This window comes from Tinamus guttatus, unplaced genomic scaffold (assembly GCF_059628265.1).
Source record: "Tinamus guttatus ecotype Peru unplaced genomic scaffold, ASM5962826v1 Tinamus_guttatus_pri_ptg000194l, whole genome shotgun sequence".
NCBI lineage: Eukaryota > Metazoa > Chordata > Aves > Tinamiformes > Tinamidae > Tinamus > Tinamus guttatus.
Genome location: NW_028288728.1, coordinates 610340 through 633701, shown reverse-complemented (window position 1 = coordinate 633701; position 23362 = coordinate 610340). Strand labels below are relative to the sequence as shown.

The 23362-nt window shown below is 67.7% G+C and overlaps 4 protein-coding genes across 4 annotated transcripts; all 4 read right to left on the bottom strand.

Annotated features, from left to right (window-relative positions):
* Positions 1 to 3908: 3908 nt before the first annotated feature.
* TCF15 (transcription factor 15) lies at positions 3909 to 6256 on the bottom strand. Its single transcript, XM_088523557.1, has 2 exons — positions 5713 to 6256; positions 3909 to 4199 (listed from the first exon to the last, which is right to left on the bottom strand). Exons 1-2 carry the CDS (start codon positions 6187 to 6189, stop codon positions 4125 to 4127), a joined length of 552 nt encoding a protein of 183 aa, XP_088379683.1. The 5' UTR covers positions 6190 to 6256; the 3' UTR covers positions 3909 to 4124.
* Positions 6257 to 11637: 5381 nt separating this feature from the next.
* SRXN1 (sulfiredoxin 1) lies at positions 11638 to 12234 on the bottom strand. The gene is given in 3 exon segments (XM_088523555.1): positions 11638 to 11858; positions 11860 to 11877; positions 12004 to 12234. Coding segments are annotated over 3 exon segments (435 nt in total). The 3' UTR covers positions 11638 to 11672.
* Positions 12235 to 14451: 2217 nt separating this feature from the next.
* SCRT2 (scratch family transcriptional repressor 2) lies at positions 14452 to 16842 on the bottom strand. Its single transcript, XM_088523553.1, has 2 exons — positions 16651 to 16842; positions 14452 to 15158 (listed from the first exon to the last, which is right to left on the bottom strand). The coding sequence occupies exons 1-2, from the start codon at positions 16772 to 16774 to the stop codon at positions 14452 to 14454; spliced, it is 831 nt and encodes a 276-aa protein (XP_088379679.1). The 5' UTR covers positions 16775 to 16842.
* Positions 16843 to 20382: 3540 nt separating this feature from the next.
* SLC52A3 (solute carrier family 52 member 3) lies at positions 20383 to 22308 on the bottom strand. The gene is made up of 3 exons (XM_010215574.2): positions 21272 to 22308; positions 20677 to 20800; positions 20383 to 20596 (listed from the first exon to the last, which is right to left on the bottom strand). The coding sequence occupies exons 1-3, from the start codon at positions 22297 to 22299 to the stop codon at positions 20384 to 20386; spliced, it is 1365 nt and encodes a 454-aa protein (XP_010213876.2). The 5' UTR covers positions 22300 to 22308; the 3' UTR covers position 20383.
* Between the last annotated feature and the right edge of the window lie 1054 nt (positions 22309 to 23362).

The following is a 23362-nucleotide window of genomic DNA, read 5'->3' as shown; positions in this document are numbered from 1 at the left end:
GGGGAAGCCCGGCCCCCTTCCCCCCATTGTGAGCGGCCCGGCCGGATCCTCGCTCCGAGCCCCGGCCCCTAAAAATAGCCCTTTGTCAGGCGATGGCTGCGACACCTTCGCGGCCGCATTGACGTGGGCCGGAGCGGCACCGGCACGGGGTAGGTGGAGGGGAAGGGCTGGAGATGCCCCCTGGGAGCCGCTCCGGGGAGGCCGCGCTGATAACGGCTCCCGATGGAGGGGCTGGGAGAGCGGGGGGGGTTGCAACCCATTGCGGCCCCCACCTCCGGCAGCCCCCGTATTCCCGGGATCTGCTCCGGAGGAGGTCGGATGGGGTCGTGTGGCCCTATAGCGGCACTGGGTCTGCTCCTGTGCCTGTGGCAGCAGGACCCAGCGGGGAGGTGACCCCGCGCGTCCGCCCCACGCCGGCGGTGCCATCCCTGGGGTCCCCTCCCGCCCCAGCTGCGGAACACGGTTCTATTTCCCATGAGCTGCGGCAGGTCGGGATTAAAATAACCGCCGGGCCCAGATGCCTTTTCTGGCGCGGGCGGCGGGGCCGCGCTGGCGGCAAGCTGCCCGCAGCGCTGCACTGATTGCCCCGGAGCTTTTTCCTTTTTCTCCCTTAATTTACTGAGTGCTAAATCCAAATATTACAACTTCCCCTCCACGCCGCTGGTTACGCAGGCGGCCCCCGGCCGGGCATTGTCTTATTGTTTGCAGAGGGAAGCTCCGGCGGGAGATTAACCCGGCTTTCACCCCGCGCGTGGCCGCACACCCTGTCCCTGCCAGCACAGCCGGGCCCGGGCAGCGGCCTGGGGTCCCACTGTGGGGCCGGGGCGATGCCCCTGCCCCCTGGCATGTGGCAGGACCCCGCGGCTCAGGGCAGGGAGGTGGTGCCGCCGGCTCAAGGCTGGAATGGAGGCGCCTGGCTCAGGGGGTCCCAGGTCTCCAGCAGCCCTTCCTGCCCCGGGACCTGGCAGGGCGCTGGGAATACTGGTCTCTGGCTCTGCAAGGGGGTCCAGGGCCAGCAGGGAGGCAGGGACTGCCCCAGCCTGTGGGTGCCCGTGACCTCAGCCCATGGGCGCCCATCACGTCCACCCATGGGTGCCCATAACCTCAACCCATGGGTGAGTATCACACCAATCCATATATGCCAACATATGGATGCCCGTCATGCCCCAGCCCATGGGTGCCCGTCATGCCTAAACCAATGGTGTCCATCACCCCAATATGGGGTGTCCATTACACCAACCCATAGGTACCCCTGACACCCCAGTTTGTGGTGTATCCATCACATCCCATTTGTGGTGCATCCATCTTACCGACCATCACCCTGACCCATGGGTGTCCATTGCAGTGATGCCTGGGTGCCCATCACCCCCCAGTTCATGATGTGCCCGTCACACCGATGTGTGGGCTGCAGCCGGGGCCAGTGTCTGAGCCGTCACCACAGCGGTGACATTTCCCCGGGGCACTGAGCGCCCCAGCTTCACCCCGGTGAAGATGCAGGATATGTCGAGGTCTTTAGCATGAGCCTTTGCTCTGGGCAGCCCCCAGAGGTGCCACCGAGGGGCAGCGGGTGCCAAGGACGCGGTCCCGGTGGGCTCCATCCACCCGCAGCCGCAGGCCCCGTCCTCCCACGCTGCGCCCGCCGCCCGGCCCCGCTCCCACCCCGCTGGCCCCGCAAGGTTAAACTCTCCAAGAGGCCGAAATATTTGGGAGGGGAATGGAGAAGGGAAAGCGGGGGAATTTTTTTTTTTAAGGAGTTCTATAAAAAGAAGGTTTAAAAACACAAGTTGGAGAGCAGCGGCCAGGCGGGGAGTGCAGCTGCGGTTCTGGTTCCAGTTCCCAGGTGATGTCAGGCCTGGAGCGCCTCCAGCCCCGGCCCCTCGGAGACGGTCTTGCTGGGTTCAGCACTGAGTGTTTTTCCTTCCTGAGACTCGGGGACACCTTCCTGTCTCAGAGAAAGCAGCCAAGAGCCGTTCCAAGGGTGTCCGAGCGCAGGAAAGGGAGAGGATGGGAGGGGAGCCGGAGCCGCGGCTGATGGGACCCCCGTGGACCCCTCGCTGGGGCCAAGGGGCGCCGGGCTCCCATGGGCCGCCCGCTCCCGCGCCGCTGAGTCACGCGCAGCGCCGGGAGGGGCTGGAATGCGCTGGGAGCCCGGCCTCGGCACCGGGACGTGCTGGGATACACAGCCCTGGCACTGGGATGTGCTGGGATACACTGGGACACACAGCCCCGGCACTGGGATGCAGTGGGACCCATGCCCCTGGCATTGGGATGTGCCAGGATGCGTATATGCAGCACTGGGGCACGTGAGGATCCACAGCTCTGGCACTGGGACACGCTTGGATCCAATGCCTGGTACCTGGACATCCTGGGATACCCTGAGACCCATGGCCCTGGCACTGAGACACACTGGGACCCACTGCCCCAGCACTGGGATGTGCTGGGATACACTGGGACCCACAGTCCTGACACCGGGACATGTTGGGATCCACAGCCCCAGCACTGGGAGGTGCTGGGACACATTGGGACCTGCAACCCCCACGCTGGGAGAGACTGGGGATGTTCCCAGCACTGGAAGATGCCGGGACCCTCATGCTCAGCACTGGGATACGAGGGTGGCCGCAGGCAGGAGCTGGGCAGAGATGTCAGGATGTGCAGCCAGGATGTGCTGGGATCCACGGCTCCAGGACCAGCACAAGCTCTGTCCCGCATCCCCAGCACCGGGATGAGCCGGGACGTGCAGGGACCCCCAGCACAGGGGGCAGCAGGAGCCGAGGCGGGAGCTGCGGGTGCTTCCCAGCACGCGGAGCCGCGGCTTCAAGGGAAAGTGGTGCCCTTTCATGTGCTGTTTGTGAAGCGGCGGCCCCCTCCCCGCCACCGCCCCCCGAGGCTCCCCGGGCAGGGATTCGGTGTCCTGGGATGTTTGGAGAATCTCACGGCTGTTTATGGGGGCCTGGGACACATTAGCCACGCTGAGAACAAACCTCTCCCACCCAGCCGGCTCCCCGGCGGGGACTCGCTCGCGCAGCTGCGCCGTGCTGGCAGCTCCATAAATCAGCCCTGGGGGAAGGGAGGCCGGGCAGGGCGGCGGGGGGCCGGGGGTGCCGGCAGCTCCCGCCTGCCCCGGCCCCGGCTGCCACAGGGATGCCCGGAGCAGGGATGCCTGGACCAGGGATGCCCAGAGGGGTGCCAGGCTCCTGGGGCGCCCGTGGGGCTGGAGAAGGGCCCGTGGCCACCCCGAGCCGCAGCTGCAGGTCCCCGAGCCCGGCGCCTTTCCCAGGCCCGGTTCCCCATGGCAGGGGCCCCGCGTCCCTGGCTGACCCCGCACCGGCAGCTCTGGCAGTGCTGGGATCATGCAGAGCCAGGACACGGACCCAGGGGGAGTGGGGACCTGCGGGGACCGACCCCTCCTGCAGCTGGATGTCTCCGTGGAGCTGCAGGCTCTTCCCACTGCAGAGCTGTCCCCAGAACACATGCTGGGAGTGCTCTCTGCCTGGGACCCCGTGTGGAGCCTGTCCAGCACCCGCCTGCTCCAGAACACTGCATAGATCCCCGCCTGGCACCTTCCCGCTTCAGCATCCTGCTTGGATCCCACCTTGGTGCCTTCCCACTCTGGTATCCCACGTGGATTCCCACCTTAGCACCCTCTGTGTCAGGCATCCTGCATGGATCCTGCCTCGACACCCTCCTGCTCTAGCATCCTGCATGGATCCTGCCTCGACACCCTCCTGCTCCAGGCTCCGTCCGGGCTCAGCAGGCACCAGCCCATCAGAAAAATAGGGTTTATTTTCCGGGCGGCTGCGCACGAGCCAGCAGCGCCCGCGGGGCCACGGCGCCTCCTCTGCCCGGCGTTCCATCGACGCCGGCCGCACACGGCTCTTTCCCGGCGCAGCCCCTGGCGAGGGTCCCAGCGCCCCCGTCCCGGAGGGCAGCTCTGTGGCCGGACGCCCGGGCCCTGGTACCGGGCTCGGTGCCGATGCCGGTGCGGTGCCAGCCCGCGGCGCCCGGCTCCGCTGCCGCCGCCTTGGCGGGCGCTCCCTCCCTCCCCGGTCCGGTGTGCGGAGCTGACGCGTGCCGGCTCCGGCCGACTGTGCCGCTGTGTCAGGCGGGGGCTCCCGGGCCCCGTCTCACCTCCGCGACACTCGCAGGGGTGTCACCCCTCGCACCTTCAGGCAGTTGCCCCCGAGCTCCCGCCGGCCGCCCTGCGGAGAGAGGAGGGAGAGCTGCAGGTGCCAGTGGCCACCGTCCCGGCCGCGCAGCCCCATCCCGCGCAGCCCCGGCCCTTGGTGGCTGCCAAGGCACCGCTCAGCCCTGCAGCAACCAGGCTCCTACTGGGGATGGATGCATGGATGGATGCACAGATGGCCAGACGGTGCTTGCTCCAGACAGTGGCCATGGGGCATGTGCCCTGGAGGGGCCCAGGGACAACTAGGAGCTGGTGGCCCTCATCACCCTGCAGGGACCCGGGTCCCTGTGCTGCCCCACTCACTGGGGCCATTGCAGCTCCATTGGGAGCCCCAGGGCTGGATCCAGCCCAGTGCCGCATCCTCATGGATGGGACATCCCGCTGCCTCCTGAGGGATGGGGCACCACAGTCTTGTCTTGCAGGGATGAGCACAGCCCAGTATGGTCCAGCACTGCCTGGTATGGCCCAGCACAGCTCTAGCCCAGCAGAGCCCTGAATGACCCCATATAACCCAGTACTGCCCAGGATAACCAGCCCAGTGCTGCCTGGCAGAGCCCAGCATGGCCCAGTGTGACCCAGTATGAGCCCCCAGCAGCACCCTGCACAGCTCAGCCCAGCACCACCTGGCCTGACCCAGTACAGCCCAGCACAGCCTAGCAGTGCCCAGCACAGCCTAGCCCGCTCTGGCACAGCCTGGTATAACCCAGGACAGCACAAGGCACACAGGTTCTGCCCAGCTTTTTGCAGGTCCCGGTGGCCTTGGAGCTGTGCAGAGCCCTGGGATGGGGAGCGCTGGGGTGGGTGGCCTCTCGGCGCTGGTAGGGAATGCTGGCAAGTGGCTCTGGTGGCTGGTAGGACACTGTGAAGGTGCCAGCCGCCCACAACCCATGCTGAGTCCTGCACCGCATCCTGGCACAGAGTCACCCGGCCTCTCACCCTGCTTTGCCCAGTGAGGTCTGGGGCACTGTGGGCAAGGCCGGGGCTGCAGCAGAAGGGGAGCAGCCCGAGAGCTGTTAGAAATGGAGAGGCAGAAAGCAAAAGAGCCCAAGGGCTGGGAGTGCAGCGTGCCGACAGGATAAGGGCCACCGGGCTCCAGTGGGGACAGTGCAACCCGGAAGGGACTGAGGAAGATGCGGGGCTGCAGGCACAAGGCTGCCATTGGGAGCTGCCAGGAGCCTTTTGCTGCCGGCACTGCAGGACCGCAGAGGCTGTGCCAGGGTGCGGGGCAGGGACACAGCGGCACAGGGACCTGCCACCCCCCTGTGCCTCTGCAAAGTGGGAGCTTCCCACCACGCAGGCACATTCCCACCCATCCCGGAGCTGCAGTGGGAGGCAGGGACAGCCCATGAGCCTGGCTCCCTCCCTGCAGCCCAGAGGGGCTGTCGAACCCCCAGCCCCGCCAGCCGATGCAGCCCGGCCTCTGCTGCCAGCAGCAGCCGTGGGCGTGCGGCTCCAGCGGGACCGGCTGGAGCCTCCGTGGAGGCTGCAGTTGGGAGCGCCGGGACGGGCTTATCGCTGGCCCCACTCACCCCTTTGCGCTGGTTGCTGAGGCAGAAGGTGCAGATGCTGCGGGGCTGCTTGCCGTCGCGGTCGCCCTTGGCGCCGTAGATGGCACTGAAGCAGGGCTGCCCGTCCTCGCCGCCCTCGCCCAGCAGCAGCACGTTGGCCAGGTGCGAGATGTAGCTGGAGGCGAGGCGCAGGGTCTCGATCTTGGAGAGCTTGCGGTCCACGGGCTCGGTGGGGATGAGGGTGCGCAGCGCCGTGAAGGCCGTGTTGACGCTCTGCGTGCGGTCACGCTCGCGCGCGTTGGCCGCCTGCCGCTGCTTCACCACGAGCAGGGGCCCCGGCTTGCGGGGCGGCTTGCGGCGCGGCTCGGCGCCCTCGCAGCAGCCCAGCGACTGCTCCGACGCGTCGCTCTCGCTGCGGTTCTCCTCGTCCTCCGAGAGCAGTCCCAGGTCGGGGTAGAGCACGCGGGCGGCCACGGGGCGCAGCATGGTGAACGCCATGGCATGTCGCGAGCCCGCCACGGCCACCGCCACGGCCACCGGCTCGGCCACCGGCTCCGCTCCGCTCGCTGCGCCGCGGCGGCCGCGTCCGCGCGGGGCTGGGACAGGCGCCCGCGGGGCGAAGCGGCCTTTATAGGGCCGGGGAGGGGCCGGCGGCGGAGCCCACCCCCGGCCGGCCCCCGCCGCGCCGAGCACCTTGCAGGGCAGCGCGGCGGGGCCGCCGGGCTCCTCTCCGCCCTCGCTGCTCGCCGCGGGGTCCCGCGGAGCCGCCGTGGGAGCCGGGGCGGGCAGCGGGGAGCCCCCGCCGAGCCCCCCGCTCCGTGTCCCCGTGCTCGGCTCCGCGCGTCCTTCTCCCCGCCGCGCTGGACCCCGCAGCGGGGGAAACCCGCAGCTTTTCCTGCCGGGACAGAGCTCAGGGCTCGTGTCCCGCTCTTGCATGCCCTGCTCCAGCCTCCGGCCCAGGGCTTGGAGAGGGCACCGAGCTCAGCCCTATGTCCCCCCGACCCCGAGCCCCGGCCCTCGCAAGGGGTTCCCCCTCCCACCCCGCTCCCCTCACCTCCCGCTGCCCCTCGGGGCTCTTGCCAGCCCCACAGGCCAAGTGGCCCAGGAGGTTTAACCACCAGCCGGGCTGGCTTCCAGTGGCCGTGCCCATCAGTCTGGGGCCTGTGGCAACCTGGCGGGGACAGGACCTGATGGTAGCTGGGACCACAGCAGGATGGAGAGTGGGGATACGATGGGAATGGCGGGAGTCCTGGAATGGGGTGGATGGCAGGGAGGTCTGGGACCATGGGGCCATGGGATGGTGGGTGCTCCATGCCCTCAGATGATGCCTGGCCACAACCAGGATGCTCCCAAGTGCACCCCAGCACTTGGAGGCTCCCCATGCACCCCAGCACTTGGAGGCTCCCCATGCACCCCAGCACCCGGGTGCTCCCTGCACACAGGGCTCCCTGGCAGTACTGCAGCCTTGTGGAGGTGACTGCCCATGAGCAAACGGTCCCCTGCCCCCCGCAGAGCCCAGGTGGTGGAGGCTGTTGGGGCCGGGCAGCCCCGTTTGCCTGCACCATTTGTCTGCCCTCTCTGTGTCTGTAAATCACACGGCAGGAGAGCAAGGGCAGTGGCGGGTGCCCCCGTGTTGCCTTCCCCGGCGGGCACCAGGTCCCTTCCCACCCAGACTTGGGACCCTGATGCAGGCGGCACCCGGAGCGGTCAGGGGGGACTTGCAGAGGTGGCAGAGGGGTCACTGCAGGGACAGGCAGGAGCTGAGGAGTGGGAGGGAGCTGGAGACCTGGGTCACCCTGGGGTGGGGCGGTCGGGAACATCCCCAGGGATGGCAGAGGGGTCTGTGGGATGAGGCTGGCCACTGAGCCCGGCGTTTGCACGGGCACCCCACTGAGAGCGGACACGGGAGCCGCCGCAGCTCCCGGGCTGACAGCGGCAAGACGGATGGCGGGGCTGTGTACTCAGCTGCGGCGCCCCACACGTGGCCACCAGCTGACGGGGGCAGAGGAGGGCACCCAGCGCTGGGGCGCAGGGGAACTCGGGGTGGGGGGGCACTGCCACACATAAGGGCACATGTGTGCATGCCTGTGTGTGCACATGTGTGCACGCAGCAGCACGCGCGTGGGTGCATGTACATGGATATGTGCATGTGTAGAGGTGCATGCACATATGTGCCTGTATGCAGCCCTGTGCATATGCATGCATGTGCACACATGTGCATAGCCTTCCACACACTCTCAGTCTCCACAGCCTGCTGCTGCAGAGGACTTCCCAGCTCAGTCCACATATGGATGCAGCAGCCATGCCAGCCCCATGCACTCGATGCAGCCGGGCAGGGGGAGCCGGCAGAGCTGCCAGCACCGTGGCTGGGCCGGGGAGGCGTCAGAGCCGGCTGCTCCCGGCCACCCGCCCCCGCCGGATGCGGCTGCTGCGGGGCGCAGGACGCGGGCGGCCGCCGGGCTTTCCTGTGCGCGGGGCAGGACGTGCCTGCCCCGGCCCCATGCAGGGGAGCCGCGTGCCTGGCTCGGCCGCTGCGCGAGGCTGCTCTGGGGCTGGGGGGAGCGACTCCCCAAGCAGTGGTGCCAGGACGTGCTGGCATTTGGCTCCCCGAAGCTGGATGTGGCCAAACGAGCTGCACTCCAGCAGCAGCAGTGCCAGCGGCAGCAGCAGTGCCAGCAGCAGCAGTGCCAGTGGCAGCAGGATGCTGATTCATATGTAGGATCCACTGAGCCACGGTGCAGGGATGCCAACCCATGGCGTGGGATGCTGACCCATGCATGGGATGCTGACTCACACGTGGGATGCTAGCCCATAACAACACAGAGACCTGCACATGGGGTGCCCAGCCAGTCCTGACCGGCCAGCCATGTCCTTGGAGATCAGGACGCTGGGAGCCTCTCTGTGCACACTGGGAAATGCCCCCTGCACCCACGGGCTGGGGGGTGTTGATTCGAGAGGTGATACTTAAGTGTAAGAAAATAAACAGGGAGCAGATGGTGTTTGGGGGGGTACGGGCCTCCCCCAGCCCCGCGGGGCCCTCCTGGCCCTGCTGGGAAAACACGGCGGCCAGCGAGGCAAATGGATTCCAGACCCTGCACGGGCGCCGGCACATGTGGCCACCGGGACACGCGGGCTGACCCCGCTGAACCCTCCAAGCGGCCCTGGATTGTCCTATCCTGTCCTATCCCGTCCTGTCCCATCCCATCCCGCAGCAGTCTGGGACGTGCAGAACAGCCCCGCAGTTCCTGTGGCTCCTGGTTTGGGCAGCTCCGTGTCAGGATGCAGTCAGGGGAGTCTGTCCAGACGCCAGCTAGAAACCAGGAGCGCGTGGTGTTTGGGTTCCTGGACGCGGAGTGGCTGCAGGGCTGAGCATGTGGCGAGGCGCTTGCTGAAGGGGCTGGGGGTTTGCAGAACCCTCTGAAGTGCCCAAAGCCGTTTGGCCCCCGGGCTGACCCTGCCCTGAGGGGAGGCGGGTGCCCGGGCCGCCTGGCACCAGGGCCCGGCCCAGAAGTGGTGCCGGGACCGCGCGCCCGCCGGGGCGCTACCTGCGGGGCCCAGCGCCGGCGGTCTGGAAGGCATTACACGGCTGTCGCACGGGGAAGTCTGTCCCAGTTCCGGAGCTGGGACCCTCCCCAGCCCGGGCAGATTAAGAGGGAGCGAGTCCACAAAGCGCCTTTGTTCCTGCCCCGGAACGAATGGATTGGAGGCAGCCGCGCTCGGCTGTCAGCCGCGATACCGGAGACCTCGCAGGTCAGGCAGAGGGAAGGGGGACAGGTGGAGGGATGGATGGACCGATGGATGGATGGGGAAATAGCTGCCTCGTGCAAGATCTCGCTCTTGTGCCCTGGCTTGGAGAGGGGCAAACACAGGCGAGCAGGGCGGCGCGCGGCCACGGGCCCTGGGGAGGTGCTTGCACCCCCTGCCAAGCGCATAAAGCAGCATCACACCCCGGCCCCGGCTCTGCCCCCACTCTGAGCCCTCTGATGCCAACCCCATGGCGGGACCCCCCCTGCACAGCCCTTGGGCCCTCGGCCAGCCCGGAGGTGGAGAGACGGCAGAGCGGATCCTGCAGCTCCCAGCTGGACCCTGTGAGGTGCAGGAGGGAACGCTGGCCATCCCAGCTCCCTGGCCTCGGCACCAGCTCAAGCAGCTCCCGGGGAGCAAAGGCAGCGGTGCCCTGTGCAGAGCCCCAGTGCCAGGCAGGATGGGGTGAAATCAGCCCCTGCTGCATGGCGCCCGTTTCAACCCAAGGAGCTACCACCTCATCCCTCCCTCCCGCGCTCCAACGAGAGGAAACCTTTTAGCACGCCACAATTCTTCAGAGAAATTTATGGCCCATGAGGGAGGCCGGGACGGGGCTGTTCTCTCGGTGAGCGTTTGCAGGGCTTCCTCCCGGACAGAGGGCAGCTTTGATGTGGCACATGCAGCCCTGCCGCCGCAGCCTCCCTTTGCGCCCAGCCTGGCCGAGCCCCCGTCCCACCCGGCCCTTCCTCCCGGGCTCCTGCGGAAACGCCTGGCTTGCGGGCAGCAGCACCGGCCTGTAGGATGGGCCCTGTGCCACGGGCAGCGCTGCCGGGGCCCTGCTGCATCGGGCACCTCGCGGATGCATCGGAGGCAGCTGAACCACTCCCCACCTGCAGACCTGTCCACCCTAGTGAGCTGGGACCCCCTTCCTGAGCTCTCTTCCCTGTCTCTGCTTGGGAGGATGGGGTCTTGCCGAGGCAGAGCGCAGTAACACGCAGAGCGAGGGCAAGAGTGTCCGGATGCTGTTCCTGTCCCTCTTCTGCTGCTGACTCACAGCACAGTGGGGTGAGTCAGCGGCCTTTCCCCTCCCTGGACCAGGCTCCCAGCTCCAAAGGATGCTGAGATGCCTGTGGGATGCTGAGATGCCTGTGGGATGCTCTGGCAGTTTTTCCGGCCTGCATGTGGCTGAGGACGTGGCGTTTGCAGAGCCGTTGGCGTCGCGGCCCTGCAGTGCTCCCGTGGCCGGGCTGTGCTCTGTCCTCACGGGAGCTGCCTGCCGGAGGGACCTGGCAGAGCTCACGGCTCTGCCTTGTGCCCACCCCGCGCTGTACCGCCGCGTACCCCGACCCCAGGCTCCCCAACACCAGGTCCCAAAGCTGTCCAGCTCTGACCGTCTTTATTGCAGCAGCAGCAGTGGGTGTCCCCAGAACCCCAGCTCGCAGACACCCGCCGTGGGGAAGGGCTAGGGGATGCCCAAGGATGAGAGGCAGGAGGATTTGGAATAGGAAGAGCAGGAGAAGCTCCGGGTCCAGCTGAGCTGGCAATGGGGTGAGCTTGGAGCGGCAGGGAGAGGCCTGGGCATTGGTTCTGTCCCTGCTTGGCTTCGTTTTAGCTCTGCCTGGGCTGGTTTGGCTCAGCCCAGTTCAGCCCTAGGCTGATTAGTCACAGCCCAGCTCGCTTCAGTTCAGCCCAGCTCATCCCTGCCTTAGCCCAGCTTGGCCCTAGCCCACTTTGACTCAGCCCAGTCCCAAGTTGGTTCCACTCAGCCCAGTTCTGGTTTGGTTCAGCCTGGTCCCAGTTTGTCTCGGCCCAGCTCCGACCCAGCCCAGAGCCCAGCCCGGTTCGGCTCAGCCTGGTCCTGGCTTCGTTCCCCCCAGTTCGGCTCAGCTCTGTCCGGAACAGCTCAGCTCGGGCCGGTTCGGTTCGGCCCGGTCCTGGATCAGATCGTTCCGATTCGGCTCAGCTCTGTCCCGGTCCAGCTCAGCCCGGCCCGGCCCACCGCCCGCAGCGGCGCGGCACGAGGGCGCCACCTGGCGGCCGCGTCGGGTTCCCCTCCCACCCCCGCAGCGACCCCTGCGGGGACACCCGAGGGCAGAGCGGGGGTCCCTGTCCCCATCCCGGCCGGGAGCGCACGGGGAGCCCCCGGCACCGCCACCGTCCCGGAGGGGGTCCGGGCACGGGGGTCCCGTCACCATCGCGGCCGGGGGGCTCTGCCCTTGGGGACCGCCGGGCGGGCGCTAGCGCAGGTCGGGAGTGGAGGCGCCCAGGTAGGTGCGGAGGTCGCTGAGGGTGGAGGGGAGGATCTTGGCGCGGATGGTCTCCCGCCGCAGCTCCCGGTGCGCCGCGTAGCGGTGGCAGCCCCCGAAGGAGTAGAAGTAGTCGCCGCCCTGGCTGCCCTTAATCCAGAGCACGTCGATGGGGGGGCACGCGGGACGGATCCTCCTGGGAAAGGGAGAGAGGCCCAGGAGCAACGCGACGGCGGTCGCGCCCGACCCGCCTGTGCCGGGGCCGCGAGCTTCCCCAGCAGTGCCCCGGCCCCGGGGCAGCGCGGAGAGGGGCCGCCGTTACCTGCAGCGTCCGCACCAGGCTCTGCACCTTGTCCGGCTCCAGCACGGCGGGGATGGGCCGGATGAGGACGTGCATGGGCACGTCGTGCACGGCCGCGACGTGCTGCGTGTGGATGCTGCTGTCGCCCGCCTCGGCCATGGCTGCTGCCGGGAGCCGGCCGGGCGCTTCCCGCTCCGCCCCGCGCAGCGCGGCTCGCAGCCGGGCCGCCCCGCGCGCCGCCGGCCCCGCCATGGCCCCGCCGCCACCGCCCCGCCGTTTTGCAGAGTCACAGTGAAGCAGCAGCGCGGGCGGGCCGGGCCGGGCCGGGCCGGGCCGGGCCGGGCGAGGCAGCGGGGCTGGCGCCGCCGCTCGGTCCCCGTGCGCGGGTGCAGCTGGGGCTCCTTGGCCGGGGCGCCGCTGCCGTAGCCGGCTGCTTCCTCCGAGGCCTCTGTGCGGGGGAGGCAGCACCGGGCAGCCCCCCAGGCCGAGGGGCGCAGGTGGGTGTCAGTGACCGCGGTGTGCTCCATCCGCCAGCATTTTTGCGTGGTTTCCCTGCAAAGCCATCCCAAAAGGTGAAGAGACTCTGGGGAGGAAGCAGGGATCCTGCTTGCACCCAGCTACCGCACCCGCGGGATTTTGCACCTCTGAGACAGCCCCAAAACTTTCTGCTGCTCCCAGCCCATGGAGGGACCCGGCGGGGGCTGCTTGGGGACTGCTGGCAGCAGGAGTCCTGGCTGTGCCAGCCGGCGCCAGCTCCAGCCCTGGCGCAGAGCTCAGTGTCCTTGCAGGCGAAGAGCATCGCACCGAAGGCATCGGTGACTCACCTGCCCTTTGTGGGAGCTGGGGTGACGGTGGCCTTGGGAAGGGGGTTGTGAGGCCCTGCCGTGTTGCAGAATGAATCAGGTGATGAGCTGGCAGGGGAACTGTCACCTGCCGGGATGTCCCTGCATGGTGGTGGTGATAGTGACAAACAGTCTGGGAGCAGGGGTGAGCAAAGGGCTTGCGAATGAGATGGGGTTCACTGCTGACTGCCTCCTCTTGCCCCATATTTTCCCCATCCACCCAGCGCGTGCGCATCCGCCTGTTGTCGCAGGCACAGACCTCTCGAGACAGGTGTCTTAGTGGCAGAAGTCCCTTTTATATCCCTGAATTGCATTACAAGTAATACTGCAGGTGGCTTTGTGGCAGCCTGGTCTCGCTGCCATCCGTCAAATACAAAATCCTGGCAGAAAAAAAATCAATCATGCATGGAAAATTATTGCTGTAGGATCTGCTATTTACAGGAAGAACAGGGTGTGTGCGGCCCCGCGGTGCAGGGATGCGCCCAGTCAAGGCGCTGGAGCGCTCCGGGCCGTCACACTGCGCGCAGGGAGCGCGCTGGGATGCACGTGGCTGGGGCGATGCTCTTCCCTGCGGCTCGCGGATGCGGCAGGGAGCATCACGGTCCGGAGCCGACAGGAAGAGTTGAGCCGCATGAGAGCCCGCAGACGCTGCAGGGCATGGCGAGCGTGTGGCTGCCAGCGAGGTGGGGAGGAAGACTGCAGGGAGGAAGGCTGCAGGGAGGAAGACGGTGCGTTGCGGTCCACACATGCAGCCCAGAGCAATGGGCACTGCAGCATCTTGCCGGCCAAGGTAGCAGAAGGCGCCAGCCCTGTGGGTGCAGGACGCTCTCCACTGGGAGGTTGCATAGAGGCGCCGGGTGCTCCCGGGCGCAGGGGAGGACAAGGGAGAGCAGCTCGGCCTCGGCTCGAGTGCAGGGCTGGGGTGGCCGCCCTGGTGTCCTGATGCCTCCATCTCTCCGCGTCCCCGTCCCTGAGCCACAGTCATGGTGGGTCCGTCTGGGCCCCGTGGGCCGTGCAGAAGAGCTGCTGAGTAGCCACGTGGCCAAGCCGCTCTTGCAAATAAATAGTGAAAAGTTTAAATCATAAATAGTATAAATAAGAGGAAATAAATAAACTCACCCCAATGTTGCAGCAGAACCAGCGCCATGTGCGGGGCTGATGTGCACGGGGCCGCGGTGCTGGGCGGGAGGATCCAGCTGGGCTGGGGGCTTCCCAGCCAGCAGCTTCGCTCTCTGCCCCCCCAGGACGGGCAGGCAGGGTGGCCCCGTGCCTTGTCCCCTCGACAGCCCCCTGGTCCCGGCAGCATGTACAGGGTGAGGTTTTGCTCCCGGAGGGAGCAGGCGAGTGTCCTTTCTCCCCCGGTGCTTCCCGGGGGGAGATGTAGCAACTCTAAATAAATAATAGCAATAAATTAAATAAATAGGGGAGGAAGGTCATGAGTCAAGGGGAGGGGGATCTCTCCCAGGTTCAGGGGGGTGTTGCCAGCCCCTTCTTGCCACCAGCCCTCCCAGGAGACATGGGGACGCCCCCATCCGGGGTGCTGGTGAGCCGGTGGCGGGGACAGGGACATGTCCTGCAGCCACAGGGGCTGTGTGGGTGCTGCGGGCACCCAGGGGGCCGGCGGGGGCTAGTTGCCCATTGCACAGCTGTGTTCGGAGCCCTTGAAGCAGGCGGACTCGTAGTGCTTGTTGAGGTACGACTTGAGGGCGAAGGTCTTCTCGCACTGCTTGCACTTGTAGTGCTTGAAGGCGGAGTGCGTCTGCATGTGGGCGCGCAGGTTGGAGCGGTCGGCGAAGGCCTTGCCGCAGTGCGAGCAGCCGAAGGGCTTCTCGCCCGTGTGCGAGCGCATGTGGCCCTGCAGCAGCCAGGGCCGGCTGAAGGCCTTGCCGCACACGTCGCACTTGTGCTTGAGGTTGTGCGTGAGGACGTGCATGGCCAGCGCGGGCATGGAGACGTACGCCTTGCCGCACGTGGGGCACTTGCGGGCCATCTTGCTGTCCAGGCTGCGGTGTGTCTGCTTGTGGCGGCTCAGGTTGGACGAGGTGGCGTAGGTCTTGCCGCACTCGGGGCAGGAGTGGCGGTGGCTCCCGCGCCGCTGGCTCTCGCCGCGCCGCCGCGACCGCCCGTCCGTGATGAAGAAGGCGTCCATGGAGTAGCTGTCCGTCACCGCCGCCTCGCCGTGGAAGTAGCGGGCCGAGAAGCTGGACTGGGGGCTCTCGGGGTCGCTGTACTCCTCGTGTGCCGGTGCGAACGCTGGCTCGGCCGGCGGCAGCGGCAGCCCCTGCTTCTTGTCGGTGTCAAAGCCAGCAGGCGCCAGGCAGTGCGGGATGTAGCCTGTGGGGACGAGACAGCGCTGTGGCGGTGGGGGGCCAGAGTGGGGCTGAGCCCCCCAGTGCAGTGTCCCCATGCTATGTAGCATCCTCAGGCAGTGCAATGTTCCTGCATGGTGCATTGTCCCCACATGCTGCATTGTCCCCCTGCACCGTGCAACATCCCCCTGCATGGGGGACAATGCAGACTCCTCCCTGCCATGCTGTCAGCATGCGCACAGCCTGTCCAAGTGTGTGGGACAGCATGGGATGTCCAGGTGAGTGTGCACAGCCAGGATCATCAGGGCCCTGTGTGTGAGGCCCCCAGGCTGGTGCAACCCCCAGCTCCAGCCAGAGCCATGCAAACACCCCCTAAACACAGGTCCTTGTGTGTCCCTTGCTCTGCAGGACCCTAGGCAGGGTTTCCCTGCCGAGACGAGGTGCAGAGGGACCCTTTCAGCTGGGGACCCCACGTGGCAGCCCCAGCAGAGAGGGATGGCAGCAGAGCCATCCCCCCCGCGCAGCTCCCCGCGCCGTGCTGACAGTGCGGTCACACGCGCTTGCAGAAAGCGCTCTGCTCAGCAATTTCTCACGCTGCCTCCGAGCACGCAGCAAGGTTATTTCCAGGAGAGCAGCATCGGCAGCTTCGGCCCAGCTGCAGCACATCCCTCCCCCACTGGCATGGTGCTCCTGGACAACCAGGGGTGCCAAGTAGGGAGCCCCCCTATCCCCAAGGCAAGGGGACTCTCATCCCCACCCCTGTGAACATCGCTTTGCTGGGGAGCTGCCAGCATGGAGCAGAGGAACAAGGAAAGTGCAGCTCGGGTCCCTTGGCTGGCATGTGGCTGGATCTGGCCCAGTGCTGGGTGTCCAGTGGAGCTGGGACTGGCGAGACGGGCCCGGGATGGACCTCCGAGCCCTCTCTCCCTGGGCCGGCGCCCAGGCTGCCCCGTCGGGCGATCCCGAAGCGGCCCCGGCCTCAGCTCCCCGGACCGGACGGGGCTCGGAGCCCCTCTCCCTTTGCAGCTGCCCGGGGCGGCTGCCCGGGGGGGCGGGTCGCTCTACCGCCCTCCCCCGCTCCCCGCGGCCCTTCCCGTGCCCCGGGAGCGCCCGCCCCGCCGCGCTCCTCGAGGGGCTCCGGGCTCCGCTGCGAACAATGAAACCCGCAGGCAGCGCCGGGCTCCGGCTGCTGCCTCCTTCCCCGCGGCGCCCCCCGTCTCTGACGGCTGCGACCCCCCCAGCAGCTCGTCCTGGGGATCCCGGGCTCCGGCCGGGGCCCCTCGCTGCGCTGTGTCCCCAAGGAGCAACTTCGGTGGCCCCGCGGTGGGACAAGGCGAGCGGGGACGAGCCCTCACGGAGCGGGCGGACACAAAGACCGGCAGCCCCGGCCGCCCCTCAGCCTGCCCCGACCCCCCCAGTCGTCCTCCCCCGGTGTCCCGGCCCCGGCGGGCGCACACAAAGGCGCGGGGCGGCAGCGGGGGGGCTCTGTCCCGGCGCCCCCGGGGCCCCGCACTCACCATCGCCGGCGGCGGGGCCGGGCAGCGCGTAGGGGGCTTCCAGGGGGGCGTAGCTGGGCGCGGGGGCCCCGGCGTCCGGGAAGGCGTCCGCCTTGATCTTCTTGACCAGGAAGGAGCGGGGCATGGCGGGGCCGGGCGGCGCCTTCAGCACCGGACAGCTCCGGTCCCGGCCCCGCGAGGGGCCCCGCGCCGCCGCCCCGGCCCCGGCCCCGGGCTCTGCTGCCGCCGAGCGCCGCCGGGCAGCGGTTCTGCGGGCGGCGGGCGCGGGGAGCCGAGTGCGAGGGGCGGGGAGGGAGGGAGGCAGGCGGCGAGGAGGAGGAGGAGGAGAACATGAGGAGGAGGGGGAGGAAGGCAGGTGGCTGGGGGGAGGAGGGGGCCGCTCTGCCCGGCTGCACCCGGAGCCCCCCAGTGCCCCCCGAGTCCCCGCCAGCAGCACAGAGCGCCCGCGGCAGCAGCGGCGTCGTGGGGTCCTGGTCCCCCTGCTCTGGGGAGGGGGGGTCCGCAGGGACACGGGCCGCTGCCTCCCTCTGCCTTTGTCTGCTGCTACCGGCTCCCAGGGCCTGGGGACTTTGGGGCTGGGGGGCCTTTTCCCCACTGCTGCACCCGTTCCTTGTCCCAGTCCTTGTCCCTTGTGCATATTCCTGTCCTCATTCTTTCTTCCTGTCCCCTTTCCTGTCTCTTGTCCCCATTTCTGTCCCCTGTCCCTTCTCACTGCCCTCATCCCTGTTCGCCACTTCTTTGCCCTCTTACTTGTCCCTGTCTCTGTTCCCCTCCATCCCTGTCCCCTGATCCCATCCTTGTCCCCATCCCATCCCCGTCATGTCTCCATTACTGTTCACTGTCCCCTTCCCCACCACCGTCACTGCCCTCTGTCTCCCGTCTGTTTTCCCTGGCCCCATCCCCATTCATTGTCCCTTTCCCCTTGTCCTATTCCTTTCTCTGTCCCTGTCCCCATGCCCACCCCCGGGGAAGCGCCGTGACCTTCGCCGCCCACAACAATAGCAGGGCTCGTGGCAGCGCATTGTTCCCTGCCGGAGCCCCCACGGTCCCCTCCCCTCGCCGGCGCTGAGCGCGGTGCAGCTGGCGCTGCCTCCCCGCTGGGCCCAGCACGGGCAGGATGAGGCCCTGGCCCTGGTGAGCGCTGCGCGACGGCTGCCACCCCACAGCTGGGTCCTGCTGCCATCCTGACAGGAGCCCCTCCGAGCTGCCGTTGTGCTCAGGGGATTCCAATGGGGAGCGGGGGGCTCCGGAAGCAGGGCTGAACTCCAGGGATTCCCATGGGGAGTGGGAGGCTGCAGGAGGAGGCTGAGATCCAGGGATTCCCATGGGGAACGAGGGGATCTGGGAGCAGGGCTGAGAGACAGGGATTCCCAAGGGGAGTGGGGTGCTCCAGGAGCGGGACTGAGCTCCAGGATGCCCATAGAGAGAGGGGCTCTGGGAATGGGGCTGAGCTTCAGGGATGCTCGTAGGGAGAGGGGAACTCCAGGAGCAGGGGACACTCGGGGGACGCCGCGAAGGGTCGGGCTGCTCTCAACTCCGCCAGCGGAGGGAGAGACCCCGGGCTCTGAGCCACGGCAATGCCAGGGTGCTGGGGACCCCAGGCAGCCTCATCTCACTTCACCCTCCTGCCTTCAAACCTGACCCCCCAGCCCATCACACTGACGGCCTCTCTGGGCTCCGTGCGCCGGGCGGCCGTGAGCGCAAGGATGGTCCGCGTGTGCTGGGCGCTTCACACCGCTCTTCACGCTGCGTCACCGCTCGGGGTGCATGAGGGCAGCGAGACCCCAGCGCCAGGCCCGGACACCCCGGCCCCACCACGGGCAGGTGCCCCCCTGTTTATTTGTCGCCCGTCGTGCGAGCGCGTCCAGCCCGCGGGGCGCGTTGGCAGCCCGGGCCATTACTTACGCCCTAGTTGGGCCGGGCTCGCGGCTGCCCGGGTTCCTCCTCCCTGCAGGCTGCGGTAACGAGGGAGGTAATTAAGTGGAAACGGCAGGGGGAGGGGGCCGGGGCCTGCGCGGCTCCTTTTGGAGGCAGGGGACTGAGATAATGTATGGAAATAACTGCAATCAGGCCCATGGAGCGCGCGGCGCTGACGGTGCGGAGGGCGGCGCGGCCGGATCCCCCCGCCGCCCCCGCGCGCGGCGCAGGAGCCGAGCGCCGGGAAGAAAGGCCTCAGCTTCCTCCCGGAGCGCTGCCGGGGGACGGCTGCATTCCTGCCTTCCCGAGCAGCTGTATGGAAATAATTCCCCCCGTGATGGTGATTGTTCCCCCATGCCAGCGCAGGAGGCAGTGAGGGGTGCTGGGGATGGTGCTGAGAGTGCAGGGGGGCTGGCAGTGGGACGAGGGATGTTCATCCCGAGGGATGCGCGGTGCCTGCAGGCGTGAGCTGGGTGCTGCCTGTGGGTACAGAGCTTGCAGCCCCACTGGTGCCCCTCTGCGGTGGGAACATCCCTGTGCAGCCTGGCAAGCTGCGGGAACATCCTGGTGCAGCCCGACACAGGGCAGGAGCACCCCAGTGCAGCCCGGCACGCGGATGGAGCACCCTGGTGCAACCCAGCACATGGCGGGAGCACCCCAGTGCAGCCTGGCATGCAGATGGAGCATCCTGGTGCAGCCTGGCATGCGGATGGAGCATCCCGGTGCAGCCTGGCACACTCTGGGAGCGCTGGACACGGCCCTGCCGGGATGACTCACTGCCTCCTGCGGCAGCTGCTGGGCTTTTTTCCCCTGTGGTGGCAAACAGACACCGAGCTGCAGATTTGGCCCCGGCTCCCAGTGCCAGCGGTGAGGCTGGGGGTGGCCCCGCAGCGGCTGCAGTTCAGACGGAGGCTGGGATGTCCCCAGGACCTGCACCTGGCTGCTGGGCTGGCACGTCCCGGTCCTGCTCCCCTGGCCACAGCACCCGTCGTGTCCCCGCTGTGGTGCAAGGCCACCGACGGTGGCAGGGATGGGGCACAGCGCTGCACGGAGGCACTCGAGCGGCCGCGGTGAGCGGCTGGCTCTGGGCAGGGACAGGGGCTGCGGCTGGCGCGGGGAGGGGAAGGTGATTAGCGATTCCGGCCGCGTCCTTCCCGCAGGCGGCGGGCGGCAGCCGGAGCCCCCGAAGGGGCCGGGAGCTGCGGCCTGAAGGCACGAGAGGAGCGTGTCTGGCAGCCCCGGCCCAGCAGATTGCCAGACAAAGGGACGGGGACAAAGGCACGGCTGCCTCGTGCCCCGGGGACGGGCGCCGGGCCCACGGGGGCTGCCTGTATCCCGTATCCTGTCAGTTCTGCGTGCAGCCACCTTGCTGCTGTGCCGGCCACTGCTCCTGGTGGAGCAAGGGGGTCCCCGTGGCCGCCCCACCAGGAGCTTGTCCGGGGGAAACAGAGCATGGAGCCAGGAAGGGGAGCAGGGTGCCGGCGGAAAACATGGAGCAGGGAATAGAGCAGCCTGGACGAGTCATCCCTGCTCTATGTCTCAGTTTCCCCACCTTCTCCCTGGGCCTTTCCCCCACGTGTGAGGGGCTTGGGGACACCTTGCAACACGTGGCATGGGCCTCCATGCATGGCTGCTGCTCGCCCCATCCCACACAGCCCCCAAAGGCTCCATGGTGCCGGGCTCCGCGGGGCAGCGGCGCGGGAGGCCGAAGTGCTCAGCAAACACCTTCTATTTGCTCAAACACAATGAAGCTGCCCCGCTCCGGGGCTCCTCTCGCCACAGGGGGCTGGCAGTGGGTCCGGGCACGTGTCCCTGCTCACGCCGGGCACTGCAGGTTGCAGTAGTCGGCGGACTGGAAGAAGCCGTAGACGTTGACGAGAGGGAACATGAGGACGGCGCCGAGCAGCGAGCCCAGCTGCTCCATGGCCCCGTAGCAGAGCAGGGCGCCGCGGCTGCGGCTCCGCAGGATCACGCCGGCCATCACCTTCACGTAGGAGAGCGTCCCGGTGAAGAGCACCCAGGAGAGCACCTGCAGCGTGGGACGGGGGCGGTCAGCGGGGCTGCGGGCGGCGGTGGCCGCGCCACCCCCAGGGCACGCGGGGCACTTACGATGACGACGTCGCCCCACGGGGACTGCTGCAGGAGCGGGCAGGGGCTCATCGCCGCGATGGCCATGTTGTAGGCGCCGAAGGCTGTCCCCGCCACCGCCAGCGCGCCCAGCAGCACCAGGGACCTGCAAGGGATGCGGCGGTGGGGACGGCTGCCCGCCTGGCCCGCTCACCCTGCCCGGCCGTCGCAGCATGAGCGGGCTGGAGCCAGCAGGCAGGCGGAGGGGCCGGTCTATCCAGCCTGGCTGGTTGTGTGCGGGCCCTGTCCTCCGTCTTGGTCATTGCTGATTGCCCAACAAGAGCCAGAGGGTCCCTCACCCATTGGGGTGGGGAAGGTTGAGGAAGCACAAAGCAAAAAGGTTCCTCACCCTGTTGAGGCTGCAGGTTCCTCACCCTGTTGGGTCTGGGGGACATTGGGGAATCTCAGCCCAAAGGGGCTCTGCATCTCACTGGGGTTGAGGAGACCATCAAGACCTTGGTTTCAAGGTCTTGGCTTCTCCCCCTTGGGCACTCACTTTGGGCTGTGCTCGGGGCACAGAAGCAGCCTGGAAATACCCTGCATTGGTGTGAGGGACTCCTGGCAGCCTGCGACCCACCTGCCGGGCAGGAACATGGCAATGATGCAGGCGAGGGGGTTGGCCATGGAGCTGAGCGTGGCCGAGAGGTGGTAGGCCGTGTTGCCGTAGGGCAGGCAGGAGTAGGACTGCACAGACGGCAGGATCCCGTTCGTCAGGGAGTTCGTCCAGGCGATGAGGAAGTAGATGAAGGCCAGCTTGGCCACAGAGAAGGAGACCTTCTCTAGCTGGGCCTCCCTGGGCTGCCCAGTGTCCTTTGGGCACGGGCAGCTGCCTCGGTCCCCGGAGCCAGCTCCATCCTCAGGGAGACGGTCAAAGGAGCTCAGGGTGACGCTGCTGGGGAAGAGCTGCTGCTGCGAGAGCTCCCACACCTTGGGCTGCCTGCTGAGGAAGAAGAAGGCCACCAAGCAGGCCACCATCATCACTGCCATGAGGAGGAAGAAGAGGAAGGGGGGGAAGTTGGCAGGGAGGTAGCGGGTCTCCATCTGGGAGATGCTGCCCTCCGTGGTCTCGTTGCCAGAGGTGATGTTGACCACGTGGGTGACGTTGACGCACTTGGAGATGCCGGAGCCCTGGCCCAACGCGATAACGGCGGGGATCAAACCACTGAGCCCTTCGCCTATGAAGAAGGTGGTCAGATACTGGGGCTGCAGCTGCATCATGAAGGGCAGGAAGGTGACGGACGAGGTGCAGTCCACAAGCGAGAGGAAGAAGGTGAGCACCAAGAAGGCGGTGCTGTGGGACACACCAGCGATGGGGGACGTGTGGCTCCACAGGAAGGCCAGCAGCACACAGGACAGGATGCCTGTGGACACGATCACGTAGATGACGGCCACCTCCTTGAGCGCACCGGGCCGGAAGCGGTGCATAAGGGTGACGAAGAGCGGCCCAACGTTGGCCATCTGGATGATGATGGTGATGTAGGAGGGCAGGTCCCATTGCTCAGGCAGCGTCGTCACCAGCAGTGGGAGCTCAACCCACAACCCGTTGATGGCGACCCAGGAGCCGGTGCCAAAGATGCAGGCCAGGAGGTGGGTGAGCAGCACCATGGCTCACGGGCGGGCGCCGCGCTGCGGAGGAGAGCGCGTCACCTTGGGGGGACACATTGCTGCCCACCGCAATCACAAAGTCATAGAACCGTAGAACCACAGAATCACAGAATCATTATGGTTGGAAAAGACCTCTAAGATCATCAAGTCCTGCCACAAACCCATTGCTGCCCAACCTGCTAAGCCATGTACCCAAGTGCCTCATCTACACGTGTCCTCACCTGGGCCCTGTTGCCAACCGCCTGTGAACACCCCTCTGTGTCCCCCCTGCACCTCCAAACCGCTGCATGGGTGCAGGACTCGCTGACACCCTGCTGGCTGTACCTGTGCTGGGCTCCTACCCATCCCGATCCCTGTCCCTGGGTCTTGGCAGCGCCCGAGGAGGAGCCTGGCCCAGTGGGTCCTGCCGTGACTCACCCGGGCTCACCCAGCGCGCGGCTCTCACCTGGGCGTTGGGGCTGCTGCGCTGTCGGGGACCGAGACCGTGCCGCTCCCGTGGCATCTGCGAGGAGGGAGAGCAGCTCCCGGCCCCGTCCCGGGTGAATCTCCGTGCGATCCTGGCAGGCCCTGGCACCTGCGCCGAGGAGGCCCCGGCAGCCCCACCTGCAAACCGCGCGGTTCATTCCAGGGAGCTGAGTCAGCCGCGCCGCCCGCCTCCCGCTCCCACGGCTCCCATTGCCCTGCCGTGCCGTGCGGCCGCTTCCACCGAGCCCCGGGTCGGCTCCCTGCCGCCTCCAGCCCCGCTGCCGTGCCAGGCCCCGCGCAGCATCTCCCCGTTGGACACACACCGCGCTCCTGGCAAGAGCCGGCACCGGGAGGACGGCAACGCGGTGCAGCTGGCTGCCGGGGCAGCCTCTCCGGCTCCTCGCTGTTCCTCCTTGGGGACGGCAGCGCAGGATCCGTGCCGGCCCCTGCTCAGGAGCAAACTCCAAGGCTGCTGCGGGCGGCGCGCGGCGAAGGGGGATCTGCGGCAGCCTCCGGCGCGGGGTGCAGGCAGGGGCAGCTGCTGGCTGCAAGGAGATGGATGAGCAGAGCAGCAGGAAACGTTGCCCTCGGGGCTGCC